The 15,695-nt window shown below is 43.3% G+C and overlaps 2 protein-coding genes and 1 long non-coding RNA gene across 5 annotated transcripts in view; 1 reads left to right on the forward strand and 2 right to left on the reverse strand.

The window, feature by feature from the left end:
* LOC115771886 overlaps window positions 1-6,792 on the reverse strand; it is a 40,794-nt gene extending 34,002 nt beyond the window's left edge. Inside the window, exon 1 of the long non-coding RNA XR_004018988.1 lies at window positions 6,164-6,792. This is a non-coding gene — a long non-coding RNA (uncharacterized LOC115771886). The remainder of the gene's footprint in view (window positions 1-6,163) is intronic.
* Window positions 1-10,338, forward strand: part of LOC115771873 (A disintegrin and metalloproteinase with thrombospondin motifs 9) — a 38,860-nt gene extending 28,522 nt beyond the window's left edge. For all 3 annotated transcript variants that reach the window (XM_030717757.1, XM_030717756.1, XM_030717758.1), the window contains 16 exons: window positions 2,849-3,263; window positions 3,329-3,618; window positions 3,827-4,323; window positions 4,383-4,532; window positions 4,587-4,745; window positions 4,806-5,383; window positions 5,450-5,635; window positions 5,723-5,851; window positions 7,085-7,311; window positions 7,375-7,655; window positions 7,724-7,925; window positions 7,986-8,150; window positions 8,212-8,391; window positions 8,456-8,824; window positions 8,895-9,554; window positions 9,613-10,338. In XM_030717757.1, the coding sequence (XP_030573617.1) occupies window positions 2,849-3,263; window positions 3,329-3,618; window positions 3,827-4,323; window positions 4,383-4,532; window positions 4,587-4,745; window positions 4,806-5,383; window positions 5,450-5,635; window positions 5,723-5,851; window positions 7,085-7,311; window positions 7,375-7,655; window positions 7,724-7,925; window positions 7,986-8,150; window positions 8,212-8,391; window positions 8,456-8,824; window positions 8,895-9,554; window positions 9,613-9,711 (4,587 nt within the window). In that variant the 3' untranslated portion in view covers window positions 9,712-10,338. The remainder of the gene's footprint in view (window positions 1-2,848; window positions 3,264-3,328; window positions 3,619-3,826; window positions 4,324-4,382; window positions 4,533-4,586; window positions 4,746-4,805; window positions 5,384-5,449; window positions 5,636-5,722; window positions 5,852-7,084; window positions 7,312-7,374; window positions 7,656-7,723; window positions 7,926-7,985; window positions 8,151-8,211; window positions 8,392-8,455; window positions 8,825-8,894; window positions 9,555-9,612) is intronic.
* An 864-nt stretch (window positions 10,339-11,202) lies between these two features.
* On the reverse strand, window positions 11,203-13,249 carry LOC115757701 (actin, indirect flight muscle). Its single transcript, XM_030698048.1, has 3 exons — window positions 13,187-13,249; window positions 11,881-12,821; window positions 11,203-11,817 (listed from the first exon to the last, which is right to left on the reverse strand). The coding sequence occupies exons 2-3, from the start codon at window positions 12,803-12,805 to the stop codon at window positions 11,612-11,614; spliced, it is 1,131 nt and encodes a 376-aa protein (XP_030553908.1). The 5' UTR covers window positions 12,806-12,821; window positions 13,187-13,249; the 3' UTR covers window positions 11,203-11,611.
* Window positions 13,250-15,695: the final 2,446 nt, after the last annotated feature.

The following is a 15,695-nucleotide window of genomic DNA, read 5'->3' on the forward strand; positions in this document are numbered from 1 at the left end:
GCAGGGCAGCGTTTGCAATTAAGTCATTAAATACAAATTGAACACAATAATTGCTGCTCCATACGAGCCGTGTAATTAAGCGAATATTGCGCATACGCCGCATTGTTCGAGCGACGCAAACGCAGACGCGTGTTTCAATTGCTTGTCACTGCTGCGAACACCTCGACCAATTAGCCGGAGTTAAAATATGTGGCTTAAAAAAAATATTGTACATTCCGTGGGACCGCCCGCTCTCGAGTATTGGCGAGGCTGCGACGGCATCGGTAACGACCTTCGAGCTGCTCGAGGGGACAGACTGAGCGGCGTCGTCGCCTCGATGCTGCGCAGACAGAGTGTCGGCCAAAAAATGTAGCCATTGGCATAAATTATAGCACTCGGCAATATAAAGTAATCGACTGACACACAAATCGCTAGTTTCTTGCCCATTTCCAGCGCTGGCCAAGTGTAAACAGGTTTTCATGTTGCTTCAGATGTTTGTTTAGTGTTCTTTTGGGTTTTATTCGCTTTCTCATTTTTCTTCATTTTTTTTTATTTGTTACTACCGCCTCATCGATATAGTCAATTAGTCAGAGGCCAGGAACCACTTTGACTTAATCATAAATTAAGGGAATTGTACACGCATTAAGTGGATATATGAAAATGGGACCGGCATATAGCCATGGCTATCAGACGCCGCTGATAAAAGCCGAACGCACGCATTTTATTTACATATTTTTGAGGCCTGTTTTGGAAACAAGTTAATAAGCAGCTTCCCAAACGCATGCATAAACAACAGCACATAGGTAAACAGAGATCAAACCGAATGGCTCTTTAATTAAATACATAAAGAGCCAAAGATTTGCATTGCAAATCGCATGCGGCCATTTAAAGCGCTGGATGAAATTTATGATAAGCTTCACACTAAAAGATATATATACCGAGATACGGAGCAATAGTGTGTACCAACCTGGCGGGTTTTCAATAGAAATTCTTTAACGAAAAATAATTCTGAGAAAGCTTGCCTGGCTGGACAAGGCCCAGACATTGACACTGATAACCCTGAATGTTTGTTAACTGTATACAGATAGAGACTTTGATTAATGTGCTGGCATTATAAACATTTGTTCAAGGAATATTGATTTAAGAAATATAAATATATATATATATATATATATATATATACGGCAATAAATATTCAATTTTAAACAGCGATGCAAAAATTGTATGCGATGCAGTTGCAGAACGTCCGCAGCTCCCGTGAGTTGACCTGCTTCCAGTCTAATAACAGATCGGAAGAATTAACAGATTTAAAGTGGAAAATATATTTTTAATTTAATAATATACTACTAAATAATATATACAAATTTTCGGAAAAGATGTTTGAAATATTTTTCAGATATTTGTATGCATATTTTTTAATGGACTATCAAATGCAAGTTTAAGTTGGATAATTGTCATAAACTGACCCTGAAAAGTAGACTACTGTTAATTCGCTGTCCCTCTGATAACGGATCGCCGAGAGAAGTGTTAAAAAATGATATCTTACAATGAAAAGACTGATACATATATTTGGCGCTCTGCTTTTATGTTTAATTATAAACATTCATTATATAAATGTGCGATCGGTAAACTCAAAAATATGCCAATTTAATGGCCCATCATTTTGAGATATTTTCAATAATAACGAACATAAAAGGTCCATAGCAATACGAAAATTGAGTGGCATCAAGTCGAAGGCTTTCATGTCTATTAAAATAGATGTAAGATCGCGAATTGTGGCGGAACGCAACGGAAATCCGAGGAATTGGCTACGTCTTAGCCATCCAGCTTTGGTTGTCGGAGATTTAAGAAACAATCAAATCACAAACAACAATTCGTTGACATAACAAATGTCTCGCCGGTCACGAGAGTTCACAGAGCTGCCGTCAAATTATGCAAAATGCGACATTATTTAGTCAAATTCATTTGGCAACTAATTTCGTGAATATATTTGGCTGAATTTCAATTTAATTTTCGACACGACAATTTAAAAACCACATTGATCACGATACGCTAGATGCACAAATTTCAAATTTTCGAGCAGCGAGGTGCAAACAAATGCCTCACACATAAATTAACAAATTAAAGGCATATAAACTGTTTGCTCGCGGGGGTACTTAACTATTTCATCTTTTTGTTTCTGTTTCTCTTCTTCTTTTTTTTTTCTTTTGGTAATTTCTTTTCTTTTATTTTTTTGCTGGCAAGCAAACAAAAATTGCCTTTGGCACACTTTACACCTTTGCGTTTAAGCATTTCGGTTTAAACAAAAAATAAAACAAAAAATCCCAAAATGTGCGAAATTGTTGCGGTGTGAGGAAGTGTTTTCAACAGCTCTATAGATCTGCTCTAGAGAGCTGCAAATAGCTGCCGGTATGCATGCCAGCCAAAGGCCAAACACGTCGCTTGGGCCGTTGGCTGAGTGGTCTCTTACAGGTGGCCAAGGTAGCTGCCGCCGTCAGTTGATCGATTCAATAATTCTTTCAAAGAGTTAATCATTCAAATCAGTCTGACCCCCTCTCTCTTTGGTTGACCCGTCTCAATGATAATGTTTACTTATTTGCGGCAGCTGGGTCAGTGGAACGTGCCCAAGACGAAGTGCTAATCTGGCTGGCTTTGCCGGCGGCTATGCCCCAAGCTGTGCAATCGGCATTGAAGGTGTGAGAGAATGCCACAAAGTAATGTGGCGCTTTCTGCTTTCTGACTTTCTGACTTTCTGCCCTATCGTGAACACAGCTCCGAAGAATGATACTATAACATCTACTTAGCTCTACCCATAGCTATACCTTGACAATGACTTTCTTTTTAACGTCTGTCTGTGCGGTTGTTGCAGCTCGTGCTGAAGAAGACTTGCGAGTGGTGGTTCTACAAGCATAAATATATCCGCAACATGTCTACACACTGGCGGCAGCACGCCGGCATATGGATCAGCGTGGCCGCGCTGGGCCTGTTCGGAGTGGTTATATTCCTCATTTGCGGTGCGCCTAGCGACAGCAGCACCACCAAATTATATGAGATACAAGAGCCCAAACAGTTTTTCAACGATACGATTACTGTCAACTGGAGCGATGAAAGCGATATTGAAAGCGACAACGAATTTGGCAGCATCCAGGACATTGGCGATGACAATCTTAGTGCCTTTGTTACGCCAACCAAGATACACAACTTTAGTCTCAATGCCGAGGATTTGCTATACGAATCGAAGCGACACAGCGACAGCAGCAGCAACAGCAACAGCAGCCAAAGGGGTAAGTGGGTAGCCGGCAGGAGAGCTGAACACCCACTAGTAATGTAATGCAATGTGTCCCCACAGATGCGACGTCCGCCTTTAGCATGACGGGCACATTCCGCACCAAGTCTAGCCAGATTTGGGATCCACATCCGGAGTACGTGCTGCAGATGTTTGGCCAAGAGCTGCATCTTGTGCTGCATCAGGATACCTCCTTCATACCGTCTAACACGTTTCGCGTCATACGCATACTCAAAAACCGGACCGAGGAGTCGGTTCATGAGAGCGAGGGCCACTTTTTGGGCTGCTATTATAAAGGCTACGTCGAAGGCGACAACCTATCAGCGGTCGCCGTATCTCTCTGCAGCGGCATGGTAAGTTCAATAACAACAACAGCAACAACACAAACATGAACATTAACGTCGACAGGTGGCAGGTTGAGATCAGCTGAGGCTGAGACCTTCAGAAAGCCATTTGCATTAAATTAACATTTCGCAAATTATGCTTATCAATATATCGCCGAATATGACTACTAATTAACTTGTATCCACCACCAACTCCTGCCCTGCCCCTATTCCATAGACTGGTTATATAAAAACCCGTTTCGGCACGATGCTCATTCAGCCGGTCAACCAGACGGACGGCGACCAGATCTTGCATCGTGTCTGGCGGCACTCGCAGCGAAATCCTAGACATGCTGTCTCCGATTTGGATCTGGAGCTTGAAGCGATCGATCTGGCGGAGAGCATGCGACCACGTTTGACGCGGCGCAAGCGTCACTTTCTGAATTTGGGCAACCAGGTTTACACGCTTGAGGTGCTCATTGCCGTCGATGCCAGCATGGTGGAGTTCCATAAGGAGGATCTCACCGCCTACATTCTCACACTGTTATCGATTGTATCAAACATCTTTGCGGATGCCAGCATCGGTAACTCCATACGCATTTCGTTGCTGAATCTACTGATGCTGCGCGACAGGGTACCCAACGAAAAAAGGGGCTCCAACGAGAAACTCAAGCATTTCTGCTCTTACCTCTCCAAAGAGGGCTATCACTATGACACGGCCATGCTAATCACACGGTAGGTGGACGCTTAAAGCGTGGTCGGGGCCTGCAAACTAATCCTTAACTCTCCCACAGCGATCAGATTTGCAGCAATGAACGCGAGGAACGCTGCAGTACTCTAGGGTTGGCCGAATTGGGTACCGTTTGTAAGGCGCGCTCCTGCTCCATTGTGCAGGACAATGGGCTGCCCGCCGCATTTACAATTGCGCACGAGCTGGGTCACATGTAAGTCGTTTACATCAATCAGCATATCCATTGTGCTCATCCACTTGTTTTTAGCTTGAACATGCCACACGATGATGATGATCGTTGCAAGCCACACAATGCCAAATCTGGCAAGAATCGAACACTACACATTATGTCCAGCGTCATGGGCGACCATATGCATCCATGGTCATGGTCAAAATGCTCACAGCATTATGTCTCCGAGTTCCTCGAGTGAGTCCCTAAGCAACCATTATATCTAAGACTATTGCCTCTACTTGCCTACGTTTTTAGGAAAACTGACAAATCCTGCCTGGAGAACACGCCATCCTCATACATACCCAACCTGAACACGAAGCTGCCCGGTGAGATTTACTCGCTGGACCACCAATGCCAGCTGATACATGGCAACCAGAGTACCCACTGTTCCTTTGAGACAGATTGCCGGAGGCTTTTCTGTAACGCCAACACGCATCCCAATGACCTCTGCCGTTCCAGCAATTTACCCTGGGCGGATGGCACGCCCTGCAATAACAACAGATTTTGGTGTCAGAAAGGTATTTGCGTGCCACGCCTGGGTAGCTCCCTCCAAATGGTCCACGGCGGTTGGGGTCCCTGGAGCGCATTCACGCCCTGCAGCCTCACATGCGGTGGCGGTGTGCAGGAGTCACGGCGCGAGTGCAACCAGCCATTGCCCGAAAACGGTGGCAAGTACTGTTTGGGCAGTCGAAAGAAATATCGCTCCTGCAACACCCACCCCTGCCCTCCCGGCACCGTGGATCCACGCGAGCAGCAGTGCTACGATATGAACGGCAAGAACTTTAAGATACCGGGCATCAAGCCGGACTCCAAATGGATACCAAAATATGGACGTGAGTATATCTAAATGTTAGTCAAAATGGTCAAAGAAACCAATCTCAAAATACAAAACCCCACAGTGAACACACACGTAACGGACAAGTGCAAGTTGTACTGCCGCTTGGAGGACGATAGCGCCTACTTTCTGCTGCAGGAAATGGTCAAGGATGGCACCACCTGCACCGTGGACAGCTTTGACAAGTGCGTCAATGGCATCTGCCGCCCGGCTGGCTGCGACAACGAGCTCAACTCCATTGCCAAGCTCGGTAATTAGCCGTTCAAATACCAAAATCTTTAGTCATGACTTTGAAATCAATTATATCTTTTTTTCGATATTTCTTATTTCATTGCAGATAAATGCGGTGTTTGCGAGGGCCGCAACGATACGTGCGAGGAATTCACCGGAAACGTGTATGTCTCCGATTTGCTTAAGCAAAAGAAGCCCCCCCTAAGCCTATACTATGTCACGACAATCCCAAAAGGTGAATACAATAATAAAAAACCCGAACCAACCCTTCCCCTCCCCAACCAACAGATCCTCACGCAATGTAGCAGTTGCCAACGAGTACAAAAAAAAAAAAAAATTCTATAATTAAATTTTGGCTAATGATTTGATGAATGAATGCTAATGGTAAATGTTTATGCATTGCGCGACTTAATGTGCTATTAAACAGTTTTTATGACTTCGGTTTCGATGCCCAATTGAGTCATAATGCCCCACCCTTTACCAAACGAAAAATACATTAACATATTCATACATGTGTAGTGGTTGCATGTTATTTGTGCTCGCTCACCTTGTTCAGTGGAACACGTGAATCGTGTGTTGCGCTGCTTGCTGCTCCCAACTGACTTGAGGTGCTCTGCTGATCAGCTGTCGCTCGTCCAAAGGCAAATCTCAATGCACCTAGGCGCCTCACGTACTCACTGATTGCCCGCCGATTAATCAACAGACGGGGCAATGGCGCCGGGTCATACCGGAGGTCGCCAGCAAATCGGCTCCAATTGTGCAACTCTTATCAACGCACATAGCGCATATAGAATATTTTCATATACTCACAGACACACACACACACGCACGCACGTTGCATTGCACGGCAAAACCAATAATTGTTATTTTTAGCACGTGAAACAATCGTTAAAAATACATTTACTGCACTATGCATGAGTACAATAGCAAACATGAATGAACTAATTCAACCAAATATTAGCTTTATATGCGACTTCCGTTTAGAAAGTTTTCCATTCCGCTCGCATACATACATACATTGTAAGTGCGGCGAACTAAACCATTTTCCATATTGAATTTCACATGTGTTTTCTATTTACACCCTTTTCATCGGGGCGTTAACTTAAGTGTCACCGATTATATTTCATTAGCACTTGTATATTTCGGTATATTTTATTTTATCACACATTTATTTACTAATTTTCACAGCACTCTTCCATGAACCTGTACGCCAAATTTGCAAATGGCCGACAGGGTTGCCAGATCTCAGTTCTGATATAATTGCGTGTTTCAACATTAGCCGATAGCAAGCACGCACGAAAATCTTATTGAAATTCGACCATCTTATTGAAATTGCCAGATCTGTAAATGTCGCCCTTGCCATTAAACATAAAAACAGTTAACCGATATAAAATGATATACAAAATAGTGATAATTTAATTGAATTCAACAAATTGTTTATTATTTTTGTTAAATATTAACCATGTAGGTGCTTCCAACATCGTTATCACACAGCCTGGTTACCCTGATCAGAACTACATTGTTGTAAGCGATGACAAGCACGTTGCTTTCCTGAATAGGGACAAGGTGGTCACACCTTATGCCAAAACGTACTCCTACGGGGGCGTAACGCTGGACTATAATGGTTCCAATAGCACCATAGAACGCGTAAACACCACCTACTCATGGAAGCTGACGCGTGATCTAATAGTTGAGGTACACCGAAACACAATCGATTAGTAGCCCCTAATAACATCTTCTAATTACATTAACTGACAGATCATCTCGATAGACCTGAGTGCTGCCAAGAATCAGAATACCATACTGATATCGTATACGTACACACTGGACAAGCCAATCATTGCGGAAGCGGAGGTGGAGATCTATCGCTGGCAAATGCAAGCTTGGAGCAGTTGCGACTCACTCTGTCAAGGCACAATGCATCGCCAGGCGGCCTGCATTAGCACAACGCAGGGTCTTAAGGTGGCGGCCCAGTACTGTGACGAGTCGGCTATGCCAAAAGCAGAGTATCGCAACTGCAACACGGACTGCATCCTAACGTGGGTTGCAATTTAAACTGGCTTCGATTCTGATAGATACGCTAATACTCATACTCTTTTTCTCACAGATTGAACACGACGAGCATTTCGGAGTGCTCCGCTTCTTGTGGAGAGCTGGGCACCCGGGAGAAGACCTTCAATTGTATACAGACATTCCCTGATATTCAGCGACCGAATATCGTCGATATGTCCTATTGTCAACTGAAGTTTGAGATTGTACGCCACGAGCAATGCCGCGAGGGTTGCTGGAACTACACGGACTGGTCCACGGTAAGTGTTCCCTGGTTCAGTCAAACGCCTCAATATATGCATATATCCGGTTTTTTGTAGTGCACCCAAACCTGTGGCACGGGCACCCAAGTACGCGAAGTGCGCTGCTATCTGAACCACACGCCCGTCAGCAATGAACTCTGTAATCCACGAACCAAATACGAACTCAACGATCTGCTGCGCACCTGCAACATGGAGCCCTGCCGCTATTATCCTGAACTGACGGTGAGTTGCGAAGATGCAAGGTCAAAACTAGGTATATATTTAATACATTCTGATACCGCAGATAAACCAACGCTCTGTGAGCTCCTGGGTGACGGGTGAGTGGGGTCAGTGCAGCGATTGGTGCAAGATGAATCGCACTGTGACCTGTTCACATGCTTACGGCAGTCACTGTCCGGAGGAGAAGATGCCTAAGGCGGTTCGCAATTGCTGTCACATTAAATACACCAGCGAATGGGAACAGGTAAGTGGCGAGAAGCATCACAATCACTGAGGCAGTCCCAGCATGTTGTCTCCTTCATTTGCAGTGCTCGGTAGAATGTGGCATTGGCACAAAGAACAAGGTACAGCGTTGCGCCCGCGTCTATAAGCCAGAGGTGCGGGGTGCGCCCAAGAAGCGAGTATACATTGACGACTCTTACTGCAAGAGGCTGAAGGTGCGGAAGCCATTGCTGCGCAAGTCCACCAAGGTGTGCAAGATCAACTGCAAGTGGGTCTTCTCCAAGTGGACGCGCTGCTCAAGCGACTGTACGGAAGAGTATCAGACGCGCTACGTGCGCTGCGAGGCGTGGCAGGGTAACAGCGTGAGCGAACGGTATTGCGATGCCAAGAAGCGGCCGATCCAGCGTAAAATATGTGACAACTGTGTACAACGGCGGTTTAAGGTGTTGAGTCCCGTAAGTGAACCCAACTCGGGCGATATCAAAGTATTTTTTTATTGCCAATGCTTTTATCTGATTCTTTCAGTGCGACTGCACGGGCTACGAGCGGCGGCGCATCTACTACTATGACTCACAAGGGCGACAGGTTGCCGGCAGGCCGAAAGTGGAGAAGCATAAGTGCACACCGCCACCCAGTTGCAGGCGACGGAGTGTCAGCAACAAAGGCAATACGAACAGTGTCCAGGTGTGGGGGCCACAGACCTGTGCCGATCTGCAGCACATGTATCGCGTCTACAAGGATGGCGAGTACACGCTGCAGGTGCACTCGCGGCAGGTGCGCATCTATTGCCACCAAATGAACAGCCGGACGCCGCGAGAGTATATCACTGTGGAGCCGCAGGAGAACTACTCCATCTACTACGAGTACAAGACGCGACTAATCGACAGTTGTCCGCCAACGTCACGTGACCACGAGTACGCCAACGACCAGAACTCTGGACGCACGCACTTCAGCAAACTGCGGCTTAATATCAGTGACATGCGGATTATAGAGAACGACTTCGAGTTTGCTGAGTCACGAGGACAGCGACAGGCGCTTGGATCTGCGGGTGATTGCTACAATCGCAACATGAACTGCCCGCAGGGCGACTTCTCCATCAGTCTGGAGCGCACGGGCTTTGCAATGCGGCCGGGCACCGTTTGGAATACCTACGGCAGTCGATCGATCATGCAGCGTGCTAGCGGGGTATGTTACGATTCTCGATGAAGGTATTTTATATATATTTTTGAACTTTTAACTACAGTTTGACACATCGGCGACGTCGCGACGAGCGTTTTGCGGTGGGTTTTGCGGCCGGTGTCACATATCTTCCACGTCCGGACTCTATGTGGAGGTTGTGTGATGATGCAGCCCGCCGACTGCTGCCCACGCCGATTGGGCCTGATAAATCCTTGGTGCTATTTTTTGCGCAGCGATTTCATCGTAGCTCGGCTCCTGTGCATTTAAACAGTTTGTTTCGCAGCCAGCTCCATGAGATCTTCCGATTTGTCCGTCTCGTAGTGCACACGAGTCAACCGCACAAACCATACAAATTGAATAGTATTAAAACGATTTACACGCACATGCACACTTGCACAACCACATACACAACCCCATACACACACTCGCATACACACACATTCATACAGGCAATGTATAGTTAGCTAGGTAAATTACTAACGAACCTTAGGGTAAATAATAGCAAAGTATTTTCGAATCTCAGCCGGGTATTTTTCAAACCTTATTGTGCCAAATGTGCAATGCTCGTTGTCGAAATGGTTATTGAAGTGGACCAAAGTGGTTGTCAAATATTTAGTTGTTCAATTGGAGCACAAGAAAACTGCCAACAAAAACAGCATAAATGAATTTTTTGTCCAAAAACGAAATTACAAGCATATTTCACCGCCATTCATAGATTCATAGGATCTGTATATAGCTAACACTAGGCTACAAAATTGAGCAATTTTGCTAGTCTGGAACAGCTACGATACATATTCAATATAATTAATTATTTAATTATATTGGAAAAGTATGGTAACTGTTCTGGAGCGTAGTTTTAGTTAAGGAGCTTGTTAATCAAATTAACAGGCTAGCAGCATGATATTTCTATAAAATCTAAGCACATACAATATTAATTAAAACATTTTTTAGGCACCCAAGTTTAAGCATATTATATATAAGCGTATATCTTAAAAGTTACAAAGTTACAGAAAACCCAAAAAAATATATAAATAGAAATTTAGGAAATTATTTCGGTATTCAAATATTATTAAAGAAAGTTAACCACTTAAGTTTACTAAACAAAGTGCAATGCCGGCTTATACAATATTTGTATATCTAAAATTAACTGTAGCTAAGTAATTAACTCTATATACGATGTTCTATATATAAATACTACTTACTTCTATATGTACGATAGCTAAAAGAAGAATACTCATATTTAAACATATATTCTACACCCAATCCAAAAAAAAAAAAAAACTCTCCAACTAATACTGCTGAAACAGAGAATATAAATGATAATTTACATATTAAAAAAAAAAAAACACACTGCCAATCAATTCATTTTGGGTACAATCAAAGGCCTCAAACACCAAAGTTGTGTTCTCAAAGTGAGAAGTCTTTAAATATTATACGTACAGCCATTTAAATAATATTATCGTTCAGTCCTCGCTGCCCTTATTAAATGTTAACATATTTTGGTATTATATATATACATATATATTAATTAATTAATTATATTAAGCATTTCTACAAAATAATTTAACCTATAAATAAATAAAAACTGATGTAAAGCCGAAAAGCATATTCATCTTATTAACAGTGAAGCGAATACGTAATAGAAAAAATGTCTTTATTGAAAATGTTTATATTTTTTAATGGAAGATATATATTTGGCTTTAATTTCACTGGCTAAGATTAAAAGCTCATTCATATACAGTTTAGATAAGTTTATAAATAATTTAAATATTTCACACTACGGCGAGTTTCACGCAGATGTTCGTGACTGTGAAATTCGCCTGTGTCTGGGTTTGGTAACATTTTAAGGGGCGTGGCTTGAATATCGTTCAGCCTCTTATTGATATTGTGGCCTAAATGATTTTCGTGCAACAGATTGTTGTTGTTATCCTCTTCTTCTTTGCTGGTTTGGCTTAATGTGCAGCGCGCCGGCGTTGGTGAAAAGCTCGCTGATGTTGGTGCTGGTTAGTGACTTTGCTAACGTGGTGTTTGTCTTTGTTGATCTTTCGCAACGCGGGAAAGATTTAAAAGCACTTGCGGTGCACAATGCCGGGACCGGACTCATCGTACTCCTGCTTAGAGATCCACATCTGCTGGAAGGTGGACAGCGATGCCAAGATGGAGCCACCAATCCAGACGGAGTACTTTCTCTCAGGTGGCGCAATGATCTTGATCTTAATGGTCGATGGGGCCAGGGCGGTGATCTCCTTTTGCATACGATCAGCAATACCTAAAATTGAAACGACAAAAACTTGAGTGTGCTATCCAAGTTTAAGGGACTCGTTATGTTTACCTGGGTACATGGTGGTACCGCCGGATAGCACAGAGTTGGCATACAGATCCTTACGAATATCCACATCGCACTTCATGATTGAGTTGTAGACAGTCTCGTGAATACCGGACGACTCCATGCCCAAGAACGAAGGCTGGAACAGAGCCTCGGGGCAGCGGAAACGCTCGTTGCCAATGGTTATGACCTGACCATCAGGCAACTCATACGACTTCTCCAGGGATGTGGAGGCGGCAGCGGTGGCCATTTCCTGCTCAAAGTCCAGAGCCACATAGCACAACTTCTCCTTGATGTCACGCACGATTTCACGCTCAGCGGTGGTGGTGAAAGAGTAGCCACGCTCAGTCAGGATCTTCATCAGGTAATCGGTCAAGTCGCGACCGGCCAAGTCCAGACGCAGGATGGCATGGGGCAGAGCGAAACCCTCATAGATGGGCACAGTGTGGGAGACACCATCACCGGAGTCCAACACAATACCAGTGGTACGACCGGAAGCGTACAGGGACAGCACAGCCTGGATGGCAACGTACATGGCTGGCGAATTGAAGGTCTCGAACATAATCTGAGTCATCTTCTCGCGATTGGCCTTGGGGTTAAGTGGGGCCTCTGTCAATAATACTGGATGCTCCTCGGGGGCCACACGCAACTCATTGTAGAAGGTATGATGCCAGATCTTCTCCATGTCATCCCAGTTAGTGATAATGCCGTGCTCAATGGGATATTTCAACGTCAGGATACCACGTTTGCTCTGAGCCTCATCACCGACGTACGAATCCTTCTGACCCATACCCACCATCACACCCTGGTGGCGTGGACGACCCACAATCGAGGGGAATACAGCACGGGGGGCGTCATCACCAGCGAAGCCGGCTTTGCACATGCCCGAACCGTTGTCGATAACTAATGCACCCGCATCATCGTCACACATTTTGACAGTTGTTTATCTAGAATTATAGATGAGCTCGTTGTAGAAAGGATATGATAAATATATACATAAACTGCAAATTTAACTAGCACTTTTATAGATAATTATTTATCTGGAGAGTTTCTTTTACTATATTTGTTTTAAACCATTTCCTTTAAGTGATAAAATGAATAATATTTAAGCTGCTTGGACTGATAATTCTGATAAAAAAATGATTTTACTTTTAATACCAATTTTGATTTTAATAAAAGAAATGGTCTAAAATGAAAACCAATTATATATCACGTATTCCATTAAAATAGTTTCGGTGAGCCAGAAATAATCCATGTATAATCCTTTGTACGTTTGCAAATCAAATACACACGGGCACACACATGCACACACCTTTTAGGCCAACGAAAGGAGTTGATGAAAATAAAATCGCACGTTTGATTCTTGTTGGCTCCTAGACTCAACAACAAATGGCACGCGGATGGCCAAGTGCTGTCTTTATATCGAAGGCTCTCGCATCGGGGAATTTTCAATTGAGTTGAAAACTCAATTAGTTGGCAGAAATGCCGAAATTCGCAGAGAGCCAGAGAAATTGAGTAGAGCGAAAGTAGTGGCACGCATTTAACGCGAATCGATCCATATAAGCCGTTTTCCTAATTGTCGTAAGGAATTTACAAATTGTTAGGGTATATGCGACATTTTAAGGCGCTGCAATTGTATTCGTGCGGGGAATAAGTTTAAAAAAAGCGTAGCCATAAATAATGCAGGTGTATGACAACTTTTATAAAAAAAGTTCCTAACTGAAATATATATAGATAGGCCAATGATTAGATACATATAGGGTATATCCAGAGAGACTTAGAGAGAGAGAGAGAGAGTTGGGAAGCACAAAGCAGGGCAATTAGCATGCGAGCTATCTAAATGACTGATAAGCAAATATGCGTGGCCGGGAGAGCGCCACAGTAGATTAGCCGATTGGACGCGTATCCGTTCCCACTCCCGTTGCAGGTGCCGAGCAGCTAATCCGCATTTGCAGTGCCGAAGATACTTCACTTCGTTGCCAATTCAGAAAATAGAAACGAACCTTAGAAGGACTGACAGATGCTGCAAGACAATTGGCGGGCCGTGGACCCTGAGCGAAGAGAGAGAAAGAGAGAGAGAGACAGAAAGAGAGAGAGTGAGGGAGATAGCCAGGGACGCAGGCACGCAGCAGCAGCGCAGACATCGATGCAGCCAGCGGCAGGCGGCAACGCAACGGCAGGCACCAAAATAGACGCCGCCACAGCACAGCGACACCTATAAATCAACATCAAGGTTGATATCCGCGAGCTTCTCGAGGAAGCATCTATGCTGCCCGCACCCGCCGCTGCACTCGCGAAGTTGCGAAATCGCCGTGCCGCGCATTTCGCATGCCAATTAATTGAGATTCACCAAAATCAGGCACAGCGTTGAGAGAGATGCATTTAAGCACATTTTTTGTGATTGTCTAAGTATTTTTTTGATTGTCTAAGTATTTGGATTTCTAATTTTTTTATGCTTTTTTTAACTTTACTCATGCCATTTGAATTTGTCCTTTTATGTAGATTTTCTTGTTTGTTTTCTTTTGTTGCTTGGCTAGATATTTATAGATTACACAATATATGTGTATATATAGATACAACTTATCTTAAAATAAATGTTAATTGCTCGGAAGTGATTAAATGTAATTCCCTCAATCCATCAGTTAGTTGATTTTATGTGTCCAAGCCATTTTGATTGGCTCTGATCTGTAAATGCTCTTTCTGCATTGTCTACTACAAATACTATATCAAAATATAAGTGATTTCAATTCGGAAGAGTTCTTTTTTGGGATGGTTTATTTCCTTAATAAAATTTGTATAAAGGTTATTCACAATCCCAATTTTAAGACAACTTTTTTCCGTTAATTATTGTACATTAAACGACATTGATAAAAAAAAGGTACAGCCGATAGATTAACATTTTCGGATTGAACCTAATGGAACATGTAAGACAAGTAGGTGACGCAGGTTTGGTTTGAACCCCTGATCACAGACCATGAATGTTGAGAACTATCTTAAATGTTCTCCTAAGGCGAACAGATTTTGATACTCGAACCCTCAGTTTAAATTTAAAACCTAATTCATTTCCATTTTCCGTATAATCCTGCTCACAATCAATTTTATTTTGCAATGGATATTAGTTCCTCACATAAATTGTTCGGCATGCCTAAAAGTATGCAGCAGTTTCTTATGTTTACTTTAAAGTATGCCCTCTTTTTATGCTATTAGATCAGACATTAAGTTGCAGCTGAAATTTTCAATATCCGCAAAAATTGAAAAACTTTATTTTGGTTTGTTTAGGAATCTGTTCAGCGGTAATCCAATAAACACTGGAATACATACTGGAAACTAAAAGCATTGCGCAGCTGACAAATGGGAAATGTCTTATCCATGCGCATGCGAGTTGTGCAGGCTTTAAATATATGAAAAAATTACTAAATTTATTAATTGACATGCATTTACTTCTAGTTAAATATGTAACCAGTCAAATAAATTATAATGATTCCTTACACAATTTGAAATGGTTATACAAGATGGTGAAATTGAGGCCTAAAACAAATTAAGCATAAGAGAATATTTGGACAAAGCAAAACAATGGAGCAGCACAAAGCGAAAGCTAAGCGAGTCGAACGTGCGACGGATCCAAACGAAAGACTTAAGCCACGAACTTGCGCTGTGGGACTGAAACTGGGAGCCAAGCAGAAGTAGAATGAGCTAAAGCATAAGGCAAATCAAGTTTGTGACAGCAACTGCGACGCCAGCGTCGATGCGGCAGCGCTTGAAAAAGAAAGTGCAAGTGGACGCGGATGCTTTAGTATTCCATCAGCGTGGCTCCATGTGTG

This window comes from Drosophila novamexicana, unplaced genomic scaffold (genome assembly GCF_003285875.2).
Source record: "Drosophila novamexicana strain 15010-1031.04,08,12 unplaced genomic scaffold, DnovRS2.1 tig00000108-arrow-pilon, whole genome shotgun sequence".
NCBI classification, from domain to species: domain Eukaryota; kingdom Metazoa; phylum Arthropoda; class Insecta; order Diptera; family Drosophilidae; genus Drosophila; species Drosophila novamexicana.